The 18594-nt window shown below is 41.4% G+C and overlaps 1 protein-coding gene across 1 annotated transcript in view; it reads right to left on the minus strand.

The window, feature by feature from the left end:
• Positions 1–18594, minus strand: part of SYNE1 (spectrin repeat containing nuclear envelope protein 1) — a 375752-nt gene that overhangs the window by 214530 nt on the left and 142628 nt on the right. The window contains exons 38-48 of the mRNA XM_054722584.1: positions 17264–17417; positions 14941–15569; positions 11968–12147; positions 11139–11289; positions 10655–10813; positions 9287–9469; positions 5307–5408; positions 3658–3861; positions 2491–2698; positions 1554–1666; positions 4–209 (exon numbers count right to left, since the gene is read on the minus strand). Of these exons, the coding sequence (XP_054578559.1) occupies positions 4–209; positions 1554–1666; positions 2491–2698; positions 3658–3861; positions 5307–5408; positions 9287–9469; positions 10655–10813; positions 11139–11289; positions 11968–12147; positions 14941–15569; positions 17264–17417 (2289 nt within the window). The remainder of the gene's footprint in view (positions 1–3; positions 210–1553; positions 1667–2490; positions 2699–3657; positions 3862–5306; positions 5409–9286; positions 9470–10654; positions 10814–11138; positions 11290–11967; positions 12148–14940; positions 15570–17263; positions 17418–18594) is intronic.

An 18594-nucleotide genomic window follows, 5' to 3' on the forward strand; every position in this document is an offset into this window, starting at 1 on the left:
TACCTCCCAAGTTCCAGAGCGCAGTCTTGAAGAGCCTGCTTGTCTTTGAGGCATTGTCTCAGAAATGCTTGAAACTCCTCGTTTGCCTTGGTAATCTGCTCCTGAATGCTACTGACCATTTGTTTAGGCAAATGTGCATACAACGTTTGTCCTTCCTGAGTCACAGCATCAAGCTTGCGCTGCCCATCGCCGACCGAGTCCAAAATGGTCTGTTTCAGGAAATAGAAGTAGTATAAAATATTTGCTATCGTTCAGAGACCCTGGTGCATGGAGCACTAATTATAATTCCGAGCTGAGATAGTAGAGTGACAGCAGAAAAACAGGGGCCAAAGAAAGACAGCCATTGACAAGGCTGGAGTAAGAATGATGTTTGCAACTGGATGTAATCGAGGCTCAGCACTGAGGACAGGCCAGCCAGGCATTGGAACCACTGAGGACCCATTGGGAACAATGCTGACCTGGGAAGGAGGATGTTCTTACCAAGGTCTTGTCCTCAGTCTCTCCCCTTTCTCACTGCTCCAACCTAGTGCAGGCTCCACCTCCTCATGGTTAGTGTGATGTCTTCCAACTGGTTACCTGCCTCTATCCCTCTTCCTCCTCTGATCCACCCTGCACACACTATCCTGACTTGGGTTCCCTTCTTTGCTTGGTGTGTACCTCTTCTTTGGCAGACCATATGCATGGGCATTGGCTTCGGCAGAGCAAAAGAACCCAGAACTGCTGTGCTAGTTCTGCCTCATCCCTGAGTTCCAGACTTTTCTCTGTGGAGTTTCACTGCCTCTCAGGCCTTAAAGGGGACAATTCCACATCTGCAGTCACCCTGCCTCCTGCAAAAGCAGCTTCCTGTGTGATGACGCTCTTCCTACCCTGCCAGCCAATGAGTTATCTACATAATTGTCATCACCCACTAGGCCACAAAATCCTCATGTTTCCTTTAACTTTCTAAAAATTATTTTTACAATACTTAACGCAATGCTTTGCTCAGATTAGCTGCTTAAAAATCATAGGCAAAACTCAGTATGAATCCAGTCTCATGTCAATAATTTCTTAACTCCACTTCACAATGGCCTTCTCTTTCCTGAATTCATACATTTTTCCTAGTGAGTAAAACCTATACAATCTGTAATACCTATTTCTTTGATTTGAATATATCTAAATTCCAAATTTAGACCACAGGCTGTTAAAAAGCACATGTGATGTCAGTGATGTCTTCTTTTTAAAACTCCCCCATGATGGTAATGTGAAATAGATATCACTGTTTATGCTTTCAATGCTATAGAAATTAAAATTAGGTTTAGTTTAGAGTGAATTCCAAATAGTCAATAAGATAAAAGAGAGGGAAAGGGGATTTAGACATTCTATAGCTCTAACGATTTTTCAGCATAATTTTCATATTGCTTATCTCCTTATCACTCAAGAAATCTAATTCTGATAAGGAAAAAGAAACGTTTGAATAATATTAAAAGATTTGGGGAGAGAGGTGATTTAGGTCTGATCTGATCTCACTTGAGTGTAGTTTGGGGAAGAAGAAAAGGCAACACCAGTGTTCGTACCTGAAGATCTCGAAGCTTCGCCTCTAGAACTTTGCTGTCACCAGTTCTGTCTGATGATTCTTTTGCTGCTGCTTTTATTCCAGAAAACCATTCTTGGAATTCCTTCATGGACTCTTTGGAAAAAGAACAGGAATGAGAAATGCATCCAAAACATTGAATGAGCTACCATGAATTAATTCTGGCCTTCAGCCCATTGCATTGTGCCTTACAAAACATTCCAGAAAGAAGATCATAATAATCTAGAATATGACATATACGACACAGCATGATCTACAGCCGTGACTGTCCACAGCAGAATCAAGAAATTATCTCAGAGAAAAGACTATAAAGAGATTTACTTTCCTTCAATGTCTGATTTCCCCTTATGTCTCTTAATTTTGATAAAGAAATAATTGCCTGACTCTGGAAGAGTGCGAGGGGAGAAATACTTCAGGGGTGCTAAAGCCATTTTTGTGGCACAAGGAGAAACCTTCTCCTCTTTCCGCCCAGCTGACTTGAGCATTGTCATTATGTGTCCACATCAGAGCACAGGCAGCCGTGTGGGAAACCGAGTCAGGCACATCCACAGAATGGTCACTTTCCTGAATTACATGCTGCTGCTGTTTCATGCTCTCTCCTAATATCCAGGTTGACTATCACCTCCTCACAGCAGTGGAAGTAATTTCCACACACATGAGCTGCATGTGGAAAATCTAGATGCAATTCTGAATCATCAAAACGGCAGACTCCCACCTCCCCGGGGAGAGAGGGAGAATGTTGCTTACGATGAGGGCACAGGCATAACACTTCCACTGCCCAAATCTCAATGCCCAAGTGAATTTAACTTGATATTCTTCCGGAAAGTTTTGCAAACGTTTGCTGGCAGTTTCTATGCAGCATTTGGTCTGGATTCCTTCTTGTAAACAAACGATTCATGCAAAGGCCTGTGGGAGCTCACCATGGAAGTGTTTCTCCAGAGAATCCTGCAGGCTGGCCTGGGTCCTGGAGCACAGCTGGCTGGCAGCTTCGTGCTTCTTGGTCAGGCCCGACATCGCCCCGCCCAGGCGCTCCAGCTCCGCCGAATGGTACTTGCGGCACAAGCTATTGAGGTTTTCCTGGGTGGAGCTGATGCTGCTTTGCTGACTTTGAAGTTCTTTCTGCATTTCCTAGAGAATAAAAGTGTGCCATGGAGGATGTTTATCAGATGCAGGAGAAATATTCCCCCTACTCCATGATGGCACTTCGTCTGGAAACGGATGCTATCAAAATCCTCTCAGTAATGTACACATTTTGGTGGGATTGTTTTTTGAATATTTGTGATATCTCTGTGTTGATTCTTTGAGAATGTTGCCCAGTTCTCCTTGGGAACAACTGCAAACAGCTGTTGAGAGGTCGCTAGGATTTGAGTGAGAGTCTAGCATTTTAAGCAAATTGAATAGACCCTTGTGGATTCCAGCCATGAGCTTGGGTCTAATCAGTTGATTAGAAACTACAAATGCAATCACCCTCCTAAGTTCACATTCTTCAGTGGGTCACATGGCTCACAGGCCACAAGAAAGGCACAAGTAGTTAATTTAAAAAGATACTTCCTTAGTCTCAAGAACAGTAAAAAAATAATATGCTGAAAAAGAACATATCTTTTTTTGTTGAAAACTCAACTCAACTCATAAGCTTGATATCTGATCAGAAATGTCATCTATGAAAATGAACATACTGACATAAAAGTGAGATGTTTTCTTAATTAAAAAAATACACCTTTCTCTAGATAAAAGCAGCCATACTAACCAATAAAAATAATAAGTGAGGAAAAACTATTTAGCACTCAAGTTTGAAAATTCATGGACATTCAAACACTTCTATAGATGTCGCCCTTTTAATAATAATAATAATAAGAATAATAATAATAATAATAGCTGCCTGTGAGCAGGCCCTACAGCAATGCGTGCTTTCTGTTTTCAGATTATTCATCTTGCTTTCAGTTCTTTGCCCATTACTTACTTTGCAAAGTCTTGTGTTAATGCGGGTGATTGAGAGCAGAGGTTAAGGTTTGAGTCTCGCCACCACAAAGCAGGAGAGCTAATATTCCCACTGAAGTGTAACCCGTTAGTGAGAGTTGGTTACCTACCTTTACTTTCTTCAGCCCTTCACAAGTCTCAGTTTGGGCACAGGCCACCAAGGATTCTTCTAGTTTCGCCAGCCAGGTTGTTACGTCGTTAATAAATTTCTCCACTTGTGTGCTCTGAGCCCTGAAATCTTTCAACGTTCCTTTTGCGTCCTCGGTAATTTCTTTGGCGTGCTCCAGTTTCTGCCTTAGGTCCGCTTCTATAAACTGAACATAAAACATAAAGCAGGATTTCATCAAAATCCGTGAAAACCAGACACTCTTTTCCTGGGAATTCCGTGGATGTATTGCTTAATCATAAAAACCAAACCAAACCACAGAAGCGTAACCATGGATGTTCATCCAATTTTTCTAAGACGGAAAATCAGTGGGTACAAGTTGCCAGACATTTTAAGTGATGGCGAATGGAAAGAGTAAGGCTTGCAGTTAACATGAGACGGGAAAGTGGCAGTTTGTCTGAGGTCCCAGGGGATACGCATGATCACATCTCAAAAACAGCCGGACTCACGCAGGGCTACCAAGCAGGTGACAGAAAACCTGCTCCTCATTCTCCCGGGGAAACACTCACACATGTTGCCCCGATGTGACCACTACTTTGGACAATTCCCCACCCCCCACCCCAATAGGATTTCATCCTAAAGCACTTTCCTTCTGTCTCCCACTCTAAGCACTCAGGGGGGCTGGTTCTCTGCTCCTGGGTGGTTTATGTCAGGAGGGCCTTGATTTCTCTGGACCACAGATTAAAAAGGGACTTATGATAAACCGCAAACAGTTTCAATTCTACAATGAAAACATCCAGGACCATTTCAAATCAAGACTTTGAACTCAAATCAAACTTAACCTTTTGCACTCGCATGTCGAGATTAAAATTACTCTTTGAATGTATCAATAATTTGAAATATAAAAAAATCCAAATAAATAAGTTTGTATGAAAAGAAACTCCAGTTTTTTATTCTACTGCCGCGCTTTGTAAAATCTGGGGTATTTAAAAAATTAAATCCCGAGTAGAATAAAGGAATCGAGAAAAAAGCAAGCGAGTGCAAAGGGTTAAAGTAAGGGCTTTCCCTTGCCCCAGCTCAATCTGCTGCAAACAGGAGGCCCACAGTGGAGAAAGGGGCCAAGCGCAGCTCTCTGTCTCTTTTCACTTTGTTTCTGTTCCCCACCTCACAGGCTGGGAGACTCAGGAGGTGGGGAGGGAACTGGCATCCACGCTTCCTAAGCCCGGTGACATTTACCCCTCTCTCCTCTCACAGGCCCTGATCTGTGTGTTTCTCTGAGACTCCCCTCGCTTCTGTGAAGCCCAGTGAAGGGCCCTAGATGCAAGCAATGCCCCTTTCTCTGGCTTTTCACTTTCTCCCTCCACAGCCTGTGGGCATCTCCTTAACTTCCTTCCTCTGGGGCCTGCCATTCCCCCAGAAAGCTTTCTTAGAGGACCTGGGCTGTCACACAGGAATGCTCTTCTTTCTTTTTCTCTTATGATTCACCTCTGGGCCGGAGGTCACTCTCTGGCAGTCACCCCAGATGACTTAGAGTTGCAGGCCACTCAAATCAATCAAAACATATGCACTTTCATATACAAATACTTAAAGAATAGAAATACTCTTTGAGATAGAGTCTAGCAGGTAGCAACTATTACAGAACTGAGTGCTTACCTGAAGGTCTGATGGTGTTTCCGGGTTTTTCGTTAATTCTTTTAGGTCATTCACTTTAGCATGAAGGCCTTCCAGTTTCATTGCGTTGTTTCTAACTTCAGACTGTCAAGTAAAAGACAAAGGGGAAAAGCATGCTAATCCAAACATTCCCATGTTATATTTGGCATTTAATAATTTCAAGAGTTAGCTGACAAAATGCCCCAACGTTAAGCTAAAGTGAAAAAAAAACCTTTTTATTTTTTGATCATTGTCATTATTTAGGAATATGGAAACATGTCACCATTTACTTGCACTTGGGATGTGAGGGAGTATGCGGAACTTTCTTTCTTCCCACCCTCTTTTATTGGGAAAGAAAAATGCTCCTGGAAAAAGAATTAAACACTAACCAAAAGTCTTGAGTCAGTGGGGATTTTTAACAACTAACTGCCATTTAGTCATTAGCATTGATATTACTGGTTACCATGGCAACATTAAACTCTTGAGGAAGCACTGCAAAGCCAGTACACATTGGAAGGGCCTAATAACAGCTGGCTCTCTGCAATACACAAGAAACCTTTCAAGTAAACATTTAAACAATGTTAAAACAGAGATCAGGTTAATTAGGAGATTGACATCTAATATTTTGCCTTATTGTTTGTTTGTTTTTTGTTGCTTTTTTTTTTTTTTTGCACCAACACTAACATAAAAAGGAAGAAAGAATAAATAACCAAAGAACTGTTACTGAACAAATTAGACACTTATAAACATCATTAGTCATTTGGGTCCACAAAGGGATAGTTAAATATCGTACTTGGGTGCTTTGTGGACACTAACAAACCTCCCAGTGCCTTCGATCCAGAAGGTAATTTACTTCCCCAGTAAGATGTGATGAACCAGCTGCCAGCCCCCTGGCCTTTTCCAGAAGCCGGCTGGACAGTGACGGCATCACGCCCACACGCCTCCCTCATTTCCTGCTCTGCAGCAGCATGGCATTCTCAGGCACCGGGCTGAGTCCAGCTCTCTGCGTTTACGAGCTGGTGTGCCACAGTCAGCCACAGAACAGCCATCTCTGTGAGTGACTGGACTGGACATGAACATGGGTCTGATGTCCACTGGCTCCCTGAACCCCAGAGGTCAGGGGTGGGAGTAGACTGTATGCGGGTTTAACGACTGGCTCTCCAAGAAAAGGCCCTGATGTGTAGCCTCACCACCATTTAGAGTCACAACATGAGTCATGGCACATGGTGCTCGAGGAGCTCCACAGCAGTGCACCATTCGGCAGTATTTCCACCAGAAAGACAGAGTGAATGTCAGCTCGAGAGCCCAGGCAGCAGTCATAGGGGAATAATAACCAGGAAGGTTTAACTTTTGAGTGTTCATTGCCTTCATTTAAAAATAGATTTAATTTCATTGTAATTTACTTACAATGGAGTTTTTAAAAAATATATTTTTATTGATTTCAGAGAGGAAGGGAGAGGGAGAGATAGAAACATTAATGATGAGAGAGAATCATTGATCGGCTGTCTCCTACATGCCCCCTACTGGGGGCTGAGCCCGCAATGAGGTCATGTGCCCTGACTGGGAATGAACTGGGACCTCCTGGTTCATAGGTTGATGTTAAACCACTGAGCCACCCTGGCCGGCCACAATTACATTTTTGATAATGGTTATGATTAACACTGGCTCACAAGATTTCTGAAAATATAATAATTGACTTTTGCAAGCAGGTACAAGCCCTATTCCAGCACATGCCACATATAGTTTAAGCTGTAATGGTCATTTAACATCAAAGATAGCTAAAGGGACTGTGGTATCCTTCCCTGACTGTACTTTTAGTCTGAATACCCTCCTCTACTTCTGTTTGCCCTTAGGAATAGGAACGATCTCTTGAATGTTCTTTGAGTCAAACACAGTTGAATAACTTAGGTAGGTAATACAGATGATTTAACTATATATTTTGTCAGACTATAGTAATTTATTCACATGTCTGTCATACTCCACATCTATACCAGGCACAGTGCTGGGCACCCAAGCATACAATGCTCAACAGTCCCTCCCTCACCAAGAGTACAGTCACTTGTGTGCTTTGTGAAACAAGTTATCTCTTGTCACTCTATTTCCCTTCCCTTGCTTCATTTTTCACCACAGCCTTATTACTGATTGACATTTTGCATATAATATACACTGAGTGGCCAGATTATTATGATCTCTGAATGCATAACAATCTGGCCACTCAGTGTATATCCTATATAATAAGAGGCTAATATGCAAATTGTCCCCTCGACCAGGAGTTCGACCAGCAGGCAGGCCAGCCAACCGCCCATGTCCCCTCCCCCTGGCCAGGCTGGCCGGACCCCACCCATGCACGAATTCATGCACCAGGCCTCTAATATATACACTGAGTGGCCAGATTATTATGACCACCTGACATTTGTAGGCAAATTAGCCATACACTGCTTTGTATGGGATATGGAAGCTGAAGGCCTGTTCGAACACCTTTGCACCTTTGCTGTCTGCAGTTACCAAGACAAAACATCTCCAATTCACACAGGAACACAAGGATTGGACTGTCGAGCATTGGAAAAAAGTCATGTGGTCCGATGAATCACGTTTCCAGTTGCATCATGCAGATGGTAGAGTGAGAATTTCGTGGAAACAGCATGAAAGCATGCACCCCATATGCATAAGTACAACCCTTCAAGCTGGTGGGGGAAGCATTATGGTTTGAGGCATGTTTTCCTGGCATAATTTGGGCCCTTTATTTCATGTGGAACAACCTCTGAATAGCACAACATACCTAAGTATCGTTGCTGATCAAGTTCATCCTATCATGTTGATGGCGTATCCCAGTGGAGATGGCTTCTTCCAACAAGACAGTGCGCCATGCCACGGTGCTCGTATTGTGCAGGAGTGGTTTCAAGAACATGAGGGAGACTTTACCTTGCTTAGGTGGCCCCCACAATCACCAGATCTCAATCCAATTGAGCATTTGTGGGACGAAGTTAAAAGAGCCATCAGGCAGCTGGTTCCACAACCATCCAATCTCACAGAACTGGACAGTGCTATTCACCAGGCATGGTGTCAGATTCCTCGCATCACCTTTCAACATCTCGTGGACTCAATACCAAGAAGAATTGCCATAGTATTGAAGGCAAAAGGTGGCTCAACAAAGTACTGATGGGGTGGTCATAATAATCTGGCCACTCAGTGTATATTGTAATGTAAATAATGTAAATACCACGAGAGTAAAGACTTTGTGTGTTTCCCTATTATATTTCCAGTCTAAAAACTGCCTGACATATTTTAGGTGCTCATTAAAAAGGCAATGAGTGAATGAATAAATGAATGAGAAAAATGGGAATAAAAGGAGGTTAAAATAAATTAGTGACTGGAACTTTAAAAAAGCTACTTTCTGTGGAAGCCTGTGACACTCCAATCTCCATTTCCTTACATTTCTGAAAAGGAAGTGGAGGAAACCAGCTCCTAGCGTAAGTGCTCAGTGTAGGGTAACTACTCAGTAAACATTTCATTTGAATGGAGAAAAAAATAGATACTAAATATTACTGAATTACAATCACTTTCAATTTGGTTTTCCAGTAAGAAGATGCCATATTCTCAGATGAATGGACAAATTATAGGTTTACTTCCAAATAAATAGCAAAAGATAGTTAAGATTTTTTATTATACTCCTGTGTGTCTCAAAGAGCAGCGTGGCTCAGTGGTTGAGCATCGACCTGTGAATCAGGAGGTGATGGTTTGATTCTGGTTGGGGCAGGTGTCCGGGTTGTGGGCTTGATCCCGGGTCGGGGCGTGTGGGAGGTGGCCGATCAGTGATTCTCTCTAATCATTGATATTTCTATCTCTCCCTCTCCCTTCCTCTCAGAAATTAATAAAGATATATTTTTTTAAAAAAAATGCATTTTTAAAAAAGGACACCAAGATGTTCGTATTCTGGCCAATGCTACACCACCGGCTCCCATATGAAGGTGTAGCTCACTTACCTCGAACTCCTTCAGGAGCTCCTCTGTTCTGAGGCTGTTGTTCAGGTTGCTGATGCTCTCGGCCAGCTGAGGGACCGAACTGTTCGACCAGCCTTCGATCTCGTCCTTACTCGAGAGAATATCAGCCCAAAGGGACAGGCTTACCCTCAGCCGATCCATGTTTTCCTCGATTCTCTCTGACACCTGGAAGAGAAAATCAAAATCAAATCATTAACAGTCTGAGGCTTTAAAAAATGCTCTTTGCCACACCAAAGTACTGAAAAGGTCAATGCTTCCTTAATCAGAAAATTGTAATCTGACCAGAAAGCCAAGTTTTTCAAAAATTATTGTAAGCTGACTAGGGCACTGAACTCCATTTATGTAAATGCTATTATACAAATTGTTTCTGTCACTGGGAGAGTTGGTTGAATTTCTAAAACATTTGACTTATTTGTAAATTGGAAAAGTAATCACAACGGGTCTACTGTAATATAACTCACTCTAAGGTTGAATTCTATGAGATAGGGGTCCACATTGGGCAGTATTATACTTATTTTTAAAAGTAACACAGTAAGCCCTTTTATTTGTAATGATGATACATAAAAATGGGCACAATTAGGCTTGAACATATTTATAGAATAAGTAACTATATAGAAGATTAACCAATTTTGCATGCTTATAGTATTATTGCTTAATATTCTTCCCATAATAATATCATTTTAAAAGTGGAAGAATATAAGGTCTTCTGAAGTCCCCAGATTATTTGATTATAGTACGTAAATATCAATGTCTAACTTAAGTGACTTAGCTTAAGTGAGGGTTTAAATTCCGAGCCTAGATATTGATAATAGAGGTCAACAGAATCACTGGAGATTTGGAGCTGGAAAACAGTGTAAAATATGCATGAATTCAGATACAGAGTTCCAGAGGGATCAAGTGACCTGTCCTTTGGTCACATAGCCAGTAAATGACAGAGCAGGAACTAAAACCCAAGGATATAAACTTCAAGGCCAATGTTTTTCAACGCTAAAGAGTCTTCTCACTTTAAATTATTATACATTTTGGTTAATAGTCTGTAGGCTGTTTATACATTATTCTTTTACTTTTATTCATAATTCCATAGTTTTGAGAAGGCAGATTATAAATTTGTTATGATTGAAGCTATCAAGTAAAATTCTAGAAAACTTGACAATAACTTTTAACAAAATAAAGCAAATATTTTTTTTATTATTTCTAAAATTTATGTGAACACTACTTTCCTTTAGAATATTATATTTGCATTTAGCATTAAAAAGTTAAAAATGAAATCTCAATAATACTTTGCCCCAAAATGAGAGTCAGAAATGTGAATATTTAAACTATTCATGGAACCCAAGGTGCTGAGCTTACATCCAGCCATCTGTCCATAGTGCTCTCCATGTCTGTTTTCACCAAGATGAAATCACTGCTGTGAATTTTTTTCAGCTCAGATAACAACTGTTTTCCTTTACTGGTAAAGCCATCCAATTCTTTCTGCTCGTTACACATTTCGTTCCTGGCAGTTTCATGCTGTGAACATAAATGTTTCCTTAATTAATAAAATCATCAATGATAAGTGTTTAAAACAATTTGCCTCCAAGAAATTTAATTATTGGATGACCTGGTGCAGAAACCAGGGATATTAATAAACTGTACAAATATATATACTGATTTTCTTGAATTGCTAGAATCCTAGGATATCAGAACTCTTAAAAAAAAAGGTGAGCTTGTTAGCATGAATTATCTACATCTAACTGTGCTGACAAGATTTGTGTAGAGAATACATTGTGAGTAAAAAAACAACAACAGGTTTAATAAAGTGTGCTACTAAAAGAAATACATTTTGAATTACTACCTTGGATAAGGCCCATTTAAGATCCTCCTCATCCTTTATAGTAGTTCTGGTTGCAATCACATTGCTGGCATGTTCTAGAACTTTAGATACAGCTGACTTCAAGTTCTGATATTCTCTCATTAAGTCAATAAGCCCACAGCATTGGCCCTGGCTGCAATGGTCAAAGAAAAGACATCATTTATTGTCAGGTATACCCTGTCTATACCTACCGAGGTCAAAAGAGTGCTGGTCGCTCTTACTTAACTCTAATGTCCAAAATATCCTCATGAATGAAGCATGCACACAGCCATTCAAACAAAATCTGTGACTTTAATAGTAAGCAAAGATGCAATGTATGTTCTGGATAACTCAAACTTATGTAGATATATTATTTTTTAATGCATATAGATACCCAATTGTTTCAGGACTATTCATTGAAAAGACTATTATTCTTTCTTCATCAAATTACCTTTTTTAAAAAATCAATTAAGCATATCTGAATATATTTAAAAGAGTGAGTTTTACTTTATGTCAGTCATACCTCAGTTACAAACAACTATAACAAAACAGAATAAAAAGGAAATCAGGAGGTTAAGACTCTCATGGTAGCCCTTAGTAACTTGACAACTGTGTTTAAGCATTGAATTTCACGTGTAATTGTTATCTCAAAGCAGCCTCCTCAATCAAGTTCTGTAGGACTAAATTCTTATCGTTCCTGAAAGACATAGAATACTAAAGATAGCAAAAGATATTCAATTCTTGATCACACCCATGCAAATCAGCAGGCATGGCCCAATGTCACAAAATAGGGAGAAGTTAAAAAACAAAAACTGAGAAGTTGCTGACTTACTTTTCATGAATTAGCTTTTTGGTATCATCCCAGGTGACCTCTAAGCGATGTATCTCTGTATCAACTTTAGGTGCAAAGGCTACATCTTTCTGAGCAATTTGCTTAGCTTTGTCTTTCAACCAACATAGCTCATGTTCATGAGAATTCAGTTCATCTTCTAACTGATTGAAGACTCTCAATCTGTGAATTAAAGTGTTGTTTTACTAAAGGTAGCAAACCAATATTTCCTCTCCGTAAAGCCCACATACAGAGAACTAGAAAACTAGTAACAGAGCAATCAAATGAACGGATGTCAACTGATAAAGATGCTTTTCGAGTTAACTTTGCATCCTTTAGAGTGTACCTCAGAAAACATTTAAAGTCAGTCTCACTATTCACCTTCAAACTTCTATTAAGTTTGTATTCTCTTTCTATTATCCTTTGATGGTATAAGACTTTTAAAACTAGGGCTGACCTTGTAGGCAAAGGAGGTGAGTATTTATTGCAAGGTATTGATATAAAATTATTTTGTGTCATGAGGTCTAATTCATGTAAAATAATATTTAAGAATCATAGCTGTTTCATAAAATAAAAATAGTTTTACCAAGCTATACTCTACATATATACATATAAGACTTGTCCTTCCCAAGTCTTATTCCCTTTTGTAAGTTTATTATTTTATATATATGTTAGAGGCCCAGTGCATGAAATCTGTGCACTGGTGTGTGTGGGGGGGTGGTCCCTCAGCCCGGCCTGTGCCCTCTCACAGTCCAGGACACCTCAGAGGATATCCGCCTGCCAGCTTAGGCCCCCTCCCTGTGGCTATTTTGTCCTTCCCTGTGGGGAGGGGGCCTAAGTCGGCAGTCAGACATCACTTTCGCAGTCCAGGACCCCTCGCTCCTTACCGCCTGCCTGCTCACTGCTCCTTAGCACTGCTGCAGAGGTGGGAGAAGCTCATGCCACTGCTGCTGCACTGGCCAGCCAGCCTTGAGCCCGGATTCTGGCTGAGCAGCACTCCCCCTGTGGGAGCACACTGACCACCAGGGGGCAGCTCCTGCATTAAGCGTCTGCCTCCTGGTGGTCAGTGCGCATCATAGTGACCAGTTGTTCTGGTAGTTCCACTGTAACGGTCACTTAGGCTTTTATTATATAGATTGTCCTATATTATATAGATTGTTTTATTATATAGATTGTTCTATATATAGTTTTATATAGATCAATTGTTATATATATATATATATACGTGTGTGTGTGTGTGTGTGTGTGTGTGTGTGTGTGTATAAACTAAATTACATGCTTTATTGAAGATTACCATGAGAAAATGTTCATTTTTTTGGTCTCTAATATATTGATATTTGAGTATTTGTGAATAGTGGCCATGTAGAGGCAGCTATTGACTCTTTCATTCTTGCCTTTATATAGGCATTGTCTCATTTAATTCCCAAAACAAAAAGGCTAGGAGCAGACATTATCATTAACTCCATTTACAAGGAGAGAAGTATTTGCCCAAGGTCGCACAGTACAGCACAGGTAGGGCTGAAATTTAATAAATCAATCAATCGTACCACTCAGTATCCTCTGTGTGACACTGGTGAGTTCAGTGTTGTGGGTGTTAATATATCTCTTGAACTCAACCTGGGCCTTCTTCTCCAGCACATTTAGGACCTCCTGTCTGCTGCCCCAAACAGGCCTGAGAGGCCAGGCCTCCTGGTGGCACCAATCCTACTGCTATTTTCTGGGTGAGTCATTGGCTCTTTGCCTGGATCATCCTGTCTTTGCTCTGGAGGCTATTTTGTCCTTCCCAAGTCTTATTCCCTTTTGTAAGTTTATTGTTAAACCAGTCAGATAGTTTATTTCCCACAAGGTGTAACTTCAGGAGCCATGAATCAATTGTTAATCAATATTTGATTCTGATTAAAAGGAAACAAATTGGCAGGGTCAACATAATTCTGATCAATTAGGGATGCCTTGGTATGAATGCCTTTCAACTGTCTGTTTGCCCCTTGAAAAAAAAAATAGAAAAGAAAGTGACCCTGAGAACATGAGTGGGAGAAAGTTCTATCAAGAGGGAAAAACAAGATTGAAAAGAAGGCTACAGTATTAGCAATTTATGCCTGGCAATCCCCCATCTTTGCTTAAACCCACTTCTATTCCTTCTTCTCACCTCTTAGCAAACAGTTAATGGTAGTTGGGAGAGCCTGGCTGGCGTGGCTCAGTGGTTGAGCATTGAGCTATGAATCAGGAGGTCCTGATTTGATTCCCTGTCAGGGCACATGCCCGGGTTGTGGGCTAGATCCCTAGTGAGGGGTGTGTAGGAGGCAGCCAATCAATGATTCTCTCTCAACATTGATATGTCTCTCTCTCTCTCTCCCTCTCCCTTCCTCTCTGAAATTAATAAAATATATTTTTTTAAAAATAGTGATTGGGAAAACCACTCTGCTGAGCTGATTGGCTTCACTTTTAGTGAATAAATACAAATCTTAAATGGCAGCTTATCATCTTACCAAGCTCCACAGGCATAATTTCATTTCCTCCTACAAGAAGACTATCTCACACCATTTTCTGTCCACATCCCCTGTCACTCAATCTCAACAAATGAGTTTGCTCCAGTCTTTTCTGAGGGCTAGCAAGGTTGGAGGAATTTCTTCAGATTTACCACCAGAACTACAAGTCTACTTGCATCCCTCCCTTCCTCCTCTACTTTCATTCCTTTTACAGAACATGAGTCTCTTCTATCAGTTAAAATACACAGTATGATCTACATAGTCTATTGTAAATAAGATCTCAGAGTGGCTTACACAAGGCCCTTAGGAAAATTATTGAGGAACCCAAATAAGATTTTAGACCCTTAAGTGTCAAATTAGTCATTATTTTTATCCTAAAAATATAAAAAGAGGCGTTGCTAAGTAGGGTGCTATCGAAGTTTTACACAAGCGTTAATCCTAGGTCAAATGAAAAATAGCTGAGACCATGGCTTCAGCAGTCTCCTCCCACCTCTGTTGAAGCGCCTGGCGGGTGGGTTCTTTCAGACGCTCTTTGTCAGCCCTCTCTTCGATGTCCTCGATGCTTCTCAGCAGCTCCTCTTTCTGGTCGTGGAATGCTTTCTTCAATGCTGCCAGGGCATCTGCCTCACTCTGCTTGGTTCCCAGAAGGTTCTGGATCCTCTCTAACTCAAAGCAGAGGTGATCAGCTGAGGTTCTGCAGGAAGTCCTTTGCTCAGAACTCCCACATTTAAGATGGTATTGGGCTTTGGTAAGGAGGCCGTCCAGACCGATGGCAGTAGATTCTAACGTTTTCACGTCTTGAATAGCATCATGTAGGTCCTTTTCTAATAAGTCAGTCTGTTTCTTATTCATACTGTTGGTTGCTTCCACTGTCTGCCTCAGCCGGCGGAGCGCCTCCGACAGAGAGGTGTGGCTCTGGAGGAAGCCGGCCAACTGGGCCAGGGCCAGCTGCCGCCTCTCCACCACCCGGCCGGCCTCCTCCAACAGCTGGAAGCAGTCCTCTGCTTTGCCCTGCAGGACGTGAAGGTCCTCGGCTCGACCCAGAGCGCCCAGCTTCGCGAGGTGCCCCTGCAGGCTTTGCAATTCCCCCCTTTTGCTTTCGACTTCTGCTGCGTGGTCCTGGAAGGGAAGAGAGACTCACTGGTTCCTCAGAGACACTGTGGTTTCTGACACAGACATGTTACAGAATCGGTGACGTCAAGATCCACAGTGCAATATACAGACCTTGTAGCACAGAAACCCACACCCGGAACCTATAGGTTCATGGTGACCAATGTCACCCCAATCAATTTAAAAAATAAAATTTTAAAAATACATTTTAAATGCAAAGCATGGTATAGCATTTAAAGGTCACCCACAATGAAACTTTTAGAAAGATTCTTAAGATTTCTCTTGTTTTGCTCACCTATGTATTTCATACCAAACACAACTCTGATTTGGAACTAATGTAGTCCATGAAAAAGAATTCCTTTGTGAATAGAAATAGTTAACCTATATGCTCCTATTAACCAATGTCACTCCAATAAATTATTAAAAGGTATATATAAAATTTGAAAGATTTTAAAAGATATATGTATATACAGTTAAAAGGTATAGTTACAGTATATACAGTTAAAAGAAACTGAAAATGTGTAAGGTTTTAAAAGGTATGTTATATATACATAGATATACACACACATACATATACATACAATCCAGCTAATCCTAACGTAGTGAAGGAGTTGGGAATAGACAGATGTAAGCCTCTTTCAGAGGTGTGAATAAAGCAGATGGAACTGCACAAGTTTTAGCTGCCTTCTCTCTGAGGAATATAGATGAACTGGCTAAGACTGTTGTAGAGAAAATTTGACCAGCTCACAACATATGGTTAAAACCCATCAGAGGTTTGCTAGCACTCTCAGCATGGTTTCCACGAAAGAGAAATAATCACTGTCTTAATTGTGACCAGAATGGCCCTAATGGTTCCCTCAGCCCAACTACTCAACTTTAGAGGGCTTCTTTGAGCATTTACTTTAGAAAACTTACAAATTCATTCTCTGTCCCTTTGAGATGTAAATCTCTTTAGAACCTCCTGGACAGTTTTACAACTGAAGACTATCTTTCTCAAACAGCTGGGAGTCATCCCCCTGACTTGTACTCATCGAGGAAGATGGCGCCCTAGCTCCTGTCTTTGAGGGTGGGAGCCTAGCTTTGCTGAGCACCTTGCTCCAAATGGCAAAACCACCTGCGGTCATGAAGAAAGGAGAACATGCTTTTCCTTGGGGTAAACCCAATTGGCAAGCCCAGCATAGAGTGAACACTCAACAGACATTAAATGTATTATCAGTCAATATTGTTACAAGCTTATCATGCAGCTTACCACAACTATTCCAATACTTGTTGACCAATATCTGATTTTAGAAATTTGTTTAAATGTCAGGATACATATCATGCGTAATTTAGAAATAAGAAAAAGAAATTTTAAGTAACTTTCAAGCTAAATAGTAATTCAGAAAAACCATATTGTGAAAGCACTGGGATTCAGTATTCATTTTTAATATTGGACCAAAACAAACTGGGAAGCTTACAAATGAACATTCTCATCACTTTATCCTAGAAATCATTCGCTCCATTGTGAGAAAAAAAAAAGGTATTTTTATCTGAAGTGGCTTTATCTGCTTAAGGCATCTGCATAACACATTGTGAGAACATTTATAGAGAAATACATTGTTAAATCTCTGGCGAGTGTTTTTTTTAAATTTGCTTCCCTTTAAAATTGAAGAGCTCTCTGTTACGAACAAATGTTTCTTCCCTCTTAAAAGAATGCACTTTACCTTGTGCCGTGTTAAAGCGGCCTGATGGTCCATTAAGCTGATCTCAGAAGTGGCTTGTAATTCACCGAGAAACTGCTTAATCCAGACGGAGAAGGAAAGCAGCAATTCATCAAACTGCTGGTGCTCAGCGACCACAGACTGCAGAAAGCGAAGCCTGGGCAGAGGGCGGTGGTAAAAGGTGACGTGTCCTTAGGGCTGCATATATCTTTGCGAATACATGTTTTCGAGTTTTTCAGGTTTATACCCAGGAGAGGGATTGCTGGGTCGTACGATAACTCTGTTCTCTTATTAATCAATGTCACCCCAATAAAGTTAAAATGAATGAATGAATGAATGAATGAATGAATAATAAAAGTTCAAATGTCCTGCGGTGGAACGGAATAGTTGGTATGTTTTTGGAATCCACTTAATCACTGGCAAAACTAATGTGGCCCAACAGGGGACAAACCAGAACTCTTAATGCTTTCTACTTCTCCAACCCTGTTTCTCTTACAATTTGCTGCATCTCAGTACCTGTTAGTGCTGCCCACCCTGATGGTTCTCCATTTCTTTACCACCACCCTTGATCCGCGCATGTCAGGGCACCCATTACAGTCTGCCGGGCTCTCCTCTCCACCTTCACACCCTGGTCTGCATCGCCTCAACTCTTGCCTGGCCTCCAACAGCCTCCTGAGCTGGCCTCCTTCCTGCCACCACGGGGCAGGCCTCACTATAATCCACTCTCTAGACAGCAGCCAGGAATGATGTCCATGTCATCAGAACCCCCTCTGCCAAGCCTATACATGGGCAATCTCCTGGGGTACACAGGAAGGCGAAACTCCACGGCTCCTTGCTGTGGTCTATGAGGGTCCCTCATCATCTACTTCTCTGGCCTCATCTGATCCAGGGCCGCCCACCCTGCCACTGCCTCCGCTTCCCCAACATCCCAGCTCATTGCTGCCGTAGGGCCCTTGCCCTTTCTGCTCCCTCTGCCCCTGTGATTTGCCCCCGAAGCACATGAGTCTGCTTCCTGCACAGCGTTCGGATCTGCATCAGACGTCAGGTACCGGGGGGCTGTGCTGGACCTACAGTCCCCGCCATGTTACCCCATGTTGTGTCTTCACATTACTTACCAACTGAACCAGCATCATTCACTCATTTGTTTAGTTGTATATTGATCCTCCCCTCAGCCAGAGACAGGACTCTACCTGCCTTGCTTACTACTATATCACCAGGACCCAGAAAGGGGCGTGGGATATGGTCAGGGATCAACCATTGCTTGTGCAATAAATGAATCAGGTTGACTAATAATAGGTGATTGGATGCCTTTGTTTAGACATATCATGAGAAAC

Source organism: Eptesicus fuscus, chromosome 10, assembly GCF_027574615.1.
Source record: "Eptesicus fuscus isolate TK198812 chromosome 10, DD_ASM_mEF_20220401, whole genome shotgun sequence".
Lineage (NCBI taxonomy): Eukaryota > Metazoa > Chordata > Mammalia > Chiroptera > Vespertilionidae > Eptesicus > Eptesicus fuscus.